The 7,500-nt window shown below is 47.2% G+C and overlaps 1 protein-coding gene across 9 annotated transcripts in view; it reads right to left on the reverse strand.

Moving 5' to 3' along the window:
- The window catches only part of wdr35 (WD repeat domain 35), a 21,358-nt gene that overhangs the window by 5,851 nt on the left and 8,007 nt on the right, over positions 1-7,500 (reverse strand). For 5 of the 9 annotated variants that reach the window (XR_008385450.1, XR_008385449.1, XR_008385448.1 and 2 more), the window contains exons 18-28: positions 7,110-7,190; positions 6,785-6,921; positions 4,718-4,921; positions 4,438-4,584; positions 3,907-4,039; positions 3,021-3,131; positions 2,270-2,434; positions 2,019-2,159; positions 1,117-1,273; positions 758-998; positions 1-634 (exon numbers count right to left, since the gene is read on the reverse strand). The exon at positions 1-634 is cut by the window's left edge. Coding sequence is in view for 3 of the 9 variants with exons in the window: in XM_053620223.1 (XP_053476198.1) it covers positions 484-634; positions 758-998; positions 1,117-1,273; positions 2,019-2,159; positions 2,270-2,434; positions 3,021-3,131; positions 3,907-4,039; positions 4,438-4,584; positions 4,718-4,921; positions 6,785-6,921; positions 7,110-7,190 (1,668 nt within the window). In the remaining 6 variants the exon portion in view is untranslated. The remainder of the gene's footprint in view (positions 635-757; positions 999-1,116; positions 1,274-2,018; positions 2,160-2,269; positions 2,435-3,020; positions 3,132-3,906; positions 4,040-4,437; positions 4,585-4,717; positions 4,922-6,784; positions 6,922-7,109; positions 7,191-7,500) is intronic. The other 4 variants (XR_008385453.1, XR_008385452.1, XM_053620226.1 and 1 more) reach the window with 1 other exon arrangement.

Raw genomic sequence — 7,500 nt, forward strand, 5'->3', positions numbered from 1 at the left:
CAAATAAAATGAACTCAATCAGAGTGAGAATAGAGAGAGAGAGAGACAGATAGAGAGAGACACAGGGAGAGAGACAGGTATAATCAGAGAGAGACACAGGGAGAGAGACAGGTATAATCAGAGAGAGACACAGGGAGAGAGACAGGTATAATCAGAGAGAGAGACACAGGGAGAGAGACAGGTATAATCAGAGAGAGACACAGAGAGAGAGACAGGTATAATCAGAGAGGGAATAAGAGAGAGATACAAGGAGAGAGACAGGTATATTCAGAGACAGACACAGAGAGAGAGAGAGGTATAATCAGAGAGGGAATAAGAGAGAGAGAGAGAGAGAGAGAGAGAGAGACAGATAGAAAGACAGGTATAATCAGAGACAGACAGAGAGAGAGAGAGGTATAATCAGAGAGGGAATAAGAGAGAGAGAGAGAGAGACAGATAGAAAGACAGGTATAATCAGAGACAGACAGAGAGAGAGAGGCAGTATCAGGTGAGTGAGGAGTGACAGAGGGGGCAGTAGCTGTAGTTGGTGATGTCCTGCTCATGAGCGCAGTGTTTACACACACCACACATCCAGAACTGATAATCAGAGATACTCCGTCCTGTTACGATACACGTGGGCAGCTTCTCCTCCGCACTGAGAGAGAGAGAGAGAGAGAGAGAGAGAGAAAATATTACTGTCAATGCTGCTCGGGACAAAGTATTTTTGCACAGTGCTAAAATGGAGGTGTGTGTGAGAGTGAGAGAGAGAGAGACAGACCTGTCCTCCGTGCCGTCCAGCTGACTCTTGCGGTTGTCTTTCGGCGGGTGTTTGGTGAAGATCTGCAGCGCGAGCTCCTCGTACAGCTGCCTCTGCTCAGCGCTCAGGCTCTCCAGAGACTCCAGCTTGATGAAGGCGCGAGAGCAGGTGGCGAAGGCGCGGTGAGCCGAGGAACACACGGCCAGGAGAGAGTAGATCTCCACGGCAGGGATGATGTCCTCGTAATCACGCAGGTGGAGGGCTGGGGGACGGGGAGAAGCCGGAGAAAGAGAGGAAGATCAGATCGGAGATCGTACTCAATTTTTAATATATATATACACACATTTTAGAGATGATAAAACAGTTATAGTGTGTGTTACCGGTGTTCATCGAGGCCTCCACGCTGCCGTTGTAGAGCTGTCTCTGAGCCAGCAGGAAGTAGTGATAGGCCTCGGCTCCTCGCCACGCTTTGTCCACGATGTGACTGTCTGCAGAGGCGGCGTCCTCCTCTAACAACCCAGCCAGAGCGGAGGTAGCCTGGGGAACACACACACACACACACACACACAAAATCATCTGGACTACAAATAACCCTCTTTAGTCTAATTACTACGGAACCGAGATAAAAACACGTCAGCGTTCAGTTTAATTACTGACTGAAAGAGGAGTCATAAACCACCGCGTGTCACGCCGTTACAGTAAAATAATCAACAGTGTGGCGTGATGCGGCGCAGCTGCTCGTTTTCCTACATTCCGACATGAACAGCACGAAGCACGACCTGAGAGTGTTCTATTCCTCGTATACGACAGGAACGTGTCGACGCTTCACATTTTTATTTATTAAAAGATAGACGTGTACGTTTTATCCATTTATAGTTCCGCGTAATGCTCTTGTTGTCACTTACAGTACGTTATAGCAGCTAGAAAGAGTCGCCGCTCACCGGAGTGGAAAAAACCGAAACGCAGCTTGTCATGTTATCTTCGGAGTCAGAGCGAACTCCCGTGTCTGGAACACATCGGAGGATAAAGTTAGAGACGCTACAAAGTGCTGCTGTGACACTGGAGACTCCTTACACCGGATGCTGAATTAAGGTGGACCGTCCCCTTTCGAATGTTGCTATGGAAACGATAATGTGTTAGCATTTACACGCACAGCCGGGCTGCTGTCTGAGAAGATGAATCGACGCCTTCCGACCAATCAGAAAAGAGAGAGAGCGCGCGTGAGAGAGAGAGAGAGAGAGAGAGAGAGAGAGAGAGAGACTGATTGAAGGATTCACATTACCTCGGATTTCTTGCCCTTGGCACTGCTTTGCTGAGAGTGTTTGACCTGAGTGTGGTAATTTTCCACCAGCAGGGCGGCGAGCACGTACAGCTTCTTCACCCTCAGCGGCCTCGTCCGCTTCCTCGCCTCGTCCTCCGCGGTCTGACACGAGAGAAAAAGTGATGTTTCCTTTCGCTTTTAATTCACTTTCATTTTTAGGAACGTGTTGAGAGCAGACTTTGGTGAATTGTTTCTCTCTCTCTCTCTCGCACCTTGAACATGAGCTTGGCGGCGTCCAGGAAGTGGTGAGCCTTCCTGTAGAGCTCCACTGCCTCCAGAGTCTTCCTCTTCTCCAGCAGGTGAGAGGCGTACTTGGACAGCAGAGGGCCAATCTCCTTCATGTTGTGGTCTTTAGCCAGTTCTACAGCTTTGTTCCACTGAAACACACACACACACACACACACACACACACACACACACACACACACACACTCTGACACTGGAGACTCCTTACACAAACAAACATTAAATAAACGTCTCCTTACAGGAAACATCACGATGTTTCACGCTGGTGATTTTTTTTCAATCCGTCCGTTCTGTGTGTCCGCTGTGCATGTGCCCGTGAACGAGCCGTTACTATAGAAACGTTAACCTGCGATTTGCAGCTGCGCTGCCGTCAGAGTCCAGTTAACCGACACCCTCTGACCACTCTGTAATCAGCGCTCGCTGAATAAAGGAGTGTGTTATTAAGGCGTGGTGACAAAGCTGGGAGGGACGGAGGAGGAGCAGGAAGGAAGATACCACCGCCTCAGAAAAAAATGGGAGACAGGAATTTAACGTGCAGTGTTTGGGTCATGAGAAAAAGGACGCATTTACTAGAAGCGTTCCGGTCGATTCATCTCATAATACCTGAAGTAAACGCCTGCTAAGTAGTGTAGGACTTTAATCAGCTGTTGATACGTGTGTGTGTGTGTGTGTGTGTGTGTGTGTGTGTGTGTGTGTGTGTGTGTGTGTGTGTGTTACCTGGTTCAGGTGCACACAGGCGTCCACTGCTGCTTTGGGCCGGTTACACCTGAGGTAGGCGCTCACTGCCTGCTCACACATCCCTACAGTGACGAACATCTGCCCGATGTCCTGCAACACACATGCACACACACACACACACGCACGCACGCACGCACACACACACACACACTTGTCAAAAGCAGGTGTTTATCTCTGCAACTGTTTTTATGCATTAAACAGTGAAATCTTATAAAACAACAGAACGTATTGTGCAAAAGTTTTGGCACCCTAGTTAACAACGTAGGAAGACGTACACAGATGCAAAAGTTTTCACCCTCTACCAGTGTTTTTTGGGGTATTTTATATTTGGGGTGTTTAAATATATATATATATATATATATATATATGAATCAATGAATGATGCAATCCTTATAGCACACTTATATGTGTAAGACACACCTCCTTAAATTGTGTCTTAATATATATATATATATATATATATATATATATATATATATATATATATATATATATATATACACACACACACACACGAGGACGAGTCAAATGAAAATCTTAGTTGTTTCATTTTGCGTTGTTTAAATGCAAATCACAAAAGGTGTCACAAAAATGTAAAAAAAATTAATCTTAATCTAAATCTAAAAATTAATCTAATCTCCATTTTGTTCGATGCAACGCTGTGCTCTGGCGCTTAATGAGTATCCATTAAAAACTATTGATTCATGTCGCACTTTTAAGGTTTTCGTTCGACTCCCCCTCACACGGTTGTGTCACATCGCCACTAGAGGGCATCAGAAGGTCTCGCCTGTTGTATAAAGCGCCCAAAAGAGCAAAGAACAGTTGAACGTAAATCCTACAGACAGGAGAAACTGAATAACGGCACCGGCAGCAGCTTGTGGTTCTCCGGGAGAGTTCCAGCGAGACGCTCCAAACCGTCATAATCCTCCAGCATGTAATAACACTCGGCCAGTCTCTCCTGATTACGGCCCTGGAGGTAGTACTGTACCGCGTTCAGCCTGAACAACACACACACACACACACACACACACACACACACACATACAAAACACTGATTAACATTAATTACAATGGTGGAACTCTCGAAATTAAACTCCTGAACCCAAATCCAGAAAAGTCAGGAGTGAATTCTGGATTCTGATTGGTCACAATTTTCAGACAGGTTTATATATGAAAGCGCTGTTATTGTTTCTATAGTAACAGCTCATTCACTGGGACTATTACGGCGCGTGTAATCGTCGACGTGGTGAGGTTTCCGTCCATAAACGTAAGGTTTATGGGAGGAGTCTCCAGCGTAACGATCGACGCTGCAACTTCCGAAATCTCCAGGACAGATTCATTTCTGCTTTTTGGCGGTTTCCCGGTAACACGACAAAGCGAGGCTGGCTCTCCGTACCATTTCTGTCTGTCGGCGAAATAATCCCCGATGGCGTTGTAAGCCTGTTCCTGCAGAGCGTCGTCGCTGTCTCCTGACCCGCTCCGTAACAGTTGCAGAACCCGGAACCAGTCACCCAGCTTTATCCTCAGACTGATGGCCAGATCCCTGAGAGAGAGAGAGAGAGAGACATGGGAGAATGTTTCAGAAACCCAGACTCAAAGCCCTGACCTTACGCATCAGCCCTGACCTGATGCGTAAGAGTGTGTATGTGTGTGTGTGTGTGTGTGTGTGTGTGCACCTGCGGTCCATGTCCAGGTACATCTTCTCAGCCTCCTCGAATCGTCCGAAGTACGCGGCCACCTCGGCCTGCTTCATGTCCTCGCTCTGCAGCTTGTCCACTCTCTTCACCAGCTCGATGCCCTGATAGTCCTTACAGCGCACGAACGCCGCCTCGGCCATCTTCAGCTCCAGCTTCTGCAGAGCCGCCTCGGCTAGAAGACGCCTGTACACGTGCGTGTGTGCGTGACGAGGAGAAGAAGAAGAAAAAATTTGAAGCGGTTGTCTTGACGACAGCACGTAAGGAACAAGCGTTTTGGCTTGATTAAACGTTAAATATTTATATTTATATGAATTTTTGCGGTAACATCCGTCACTTACTTACTAGCAGCTATAAACAGTTCCCTCGCCAGCCTCTGTTTTATCTCACAACACGAAATAACACGCAACTCGTCCGTCCTGAAGATCTACAGCTCTACCTCCGAGTGTCGCGAAGCACCGACACTGGAGACTCCTTCCACAAACGTTTAATAATCTGCATCTTTCGTGTGCGGTTCAGAGGCCGGACACAAACACGCAAACAACCCTTTATGCGCTTTCATACGTTCCTGGGCACCTCGGTTAGCTGACCTCTGACCTGCTGGGAACCTCGACGCTAACGCCGGGAAGAATGCGAACACTCGCACTTTCTTAAAAAAGATCTTTTCCTTTCGGACGGATATGAGAATCTTTTCCATCACACACACACACACACACACACACACACGCTTCATTACGAGATACGAGATGTTACAGTCACACAACTGTCTGATGTGTTTCCTGGGCCTGAGTGGATGGAGTGTATTCGGCGAGGCGCTTCGTTTTTCCCCAGAACGCTCCGAAATTCCTCTGTGTGCTGTGAGAAGTGTCGGGAGCACCACAGCTTCGGCGCAAGGGGGTTATTCTCACTCACTCACTCTCACACACACACACACACACACACACAGCCGACACTGCACACAAATCATCTCTCATCTTCAGGCGCCACACAATTCACACTGATACTGAATGATCCTCCTCATCCTCAGCCCCAGTCTACAGCAACACATGCCAGCACACGGGTTCTTCCTGCACGCTCCGGTTCCCTCACATAAATCCTTCGCTGAAATACACACGTGCTGTGTGTGTGTGTGTGTGTGTGTGTGTGTGTGTGTGTGTGTGTGTGTGTGTGTGTGTGTGTGTATGTGACGGTGTTTCCTCCAGATGGAGCGTGCCGCGTTCTCATTCAGAGACGACGGTGTAAACTCAGAGCTCGCTTTGCGTCATAACGGCGGAAAACACCACTGAGAATCGCGTCACTGAGGGAGGAGTACACACAGGACACCATGTACAGTACAGAGCTCACGCAACAAACCCACACACACCTGTGAACACACACACACACACACACACACACACACACACACACACACACTCAACATGGTCTTTGAGTCTCGCTTTGAGTCTTTTGAAACTCTCCTGCACCACACACACACACACACACACACACACACACACACACACACACACACACACATATGCTATCTATTACATTAAAATTTGAAAGATCTGTAATATATAAAAGATATGGTATATGGCCGCAAAATCGCACGACTCCAGCGACAACTGTTTGGAAATCATCAGCTACTTCTGGCAAAATATGATTTATTTAGAACATTAACACGAGTTAAAAAATAAGTGAAAATACCGTATTGAATTCATGACATGCGTCTGTTCCGACTCATTCTTCCTACATCAGCCGACACTAGAGACATTTACGAGGTTTACACAACACAGGTTTTGATACATTACATAGGAGTTTGGTGGCTACAGAAGCCACACCTCCTTTACTAAGATTGACAGATACAAAGGCCACGGTTTATATATTGAGATTCACACAGTGAGGCCACGCCTCCTGACAGGTTACAATGTCATCCATACAGTCAGAACTATTCAATCTTTACACACATAGAACCTGTATATTCTGTCTGTGTTTCTGGAAGAACTCTGTGTGTGTGTGTGTGTGTGTGTGTGTGTGTGTGTGTGTGTGTGTGTGTGTGTAGCACCCTACCAGAGTCGGGGGTGAGGATTGTCCTCTATAAATTGGGAAGCGTCCTCTATTCCCACTTTCTCGATCAGCGCTCTGCTGTCTCTCAGAGAACGGATCTCGAAGTTGATCAGGTAGTCCTTGTTCGGCCGCTCGGGATTCTGGGAGTGACGCGCGCACACACACACACACACACACACACACACACACACACACACACACACACACACACACTTAATTAAAGGAAAACCCTCCCCTGAACAACTTGCACATGAATCTTTATGACGAACATGTGATCTTCTGCAGCGTCTGAGATGTTGGCCCGGGTCACAGCCCTAATCGCTCGCACCTTCATGATTTCATCCAGCAGGACAGACTTGATTTCCAGATCTTCGAAGTTACAGATGAATCCAGATGTTTGAATCGGCTCCTGGGGTTAGAAAGCAAAGAGTACCATCGGGAGAAAGGAAAGGCTCAAATGTGTGTGTGTGTGTGTGTGTGTGTGTGTGTGTGTTTCAAACGAACAAACACTGTAGAAAATCTGTAGATATACCTGGGTCCGGGCCGACCCGGGCCGACCCAGACAAGGGATCATCTGGACCCTTAAAACTCAAAGAAAGAAAGAAAGAAAAAAACATACTACTACTACTACTTTCCTATTTTGTTCTCTATTTACTCCCGCCCCCTGTGCTAGGATTGGCTAGTCCTCACTCCCAGGCAGTCCACTGATTGGACAATGG

Source organism: Ictalurus furcatus, chromosome 3, assembly GCF_023375685.1.
Source record: "Ictalurus furcatus strain D&B chromosome 3, Billie_1.0, whole genome shotgun sequence".
In the NCBI taxonomy this organism is placed as follows: Eukaryota; Metazoa; Chordata; class Actinopteri; order Siluriformes; family Ictaluridae; genus Ictalurus; species Ictalurus furcatus.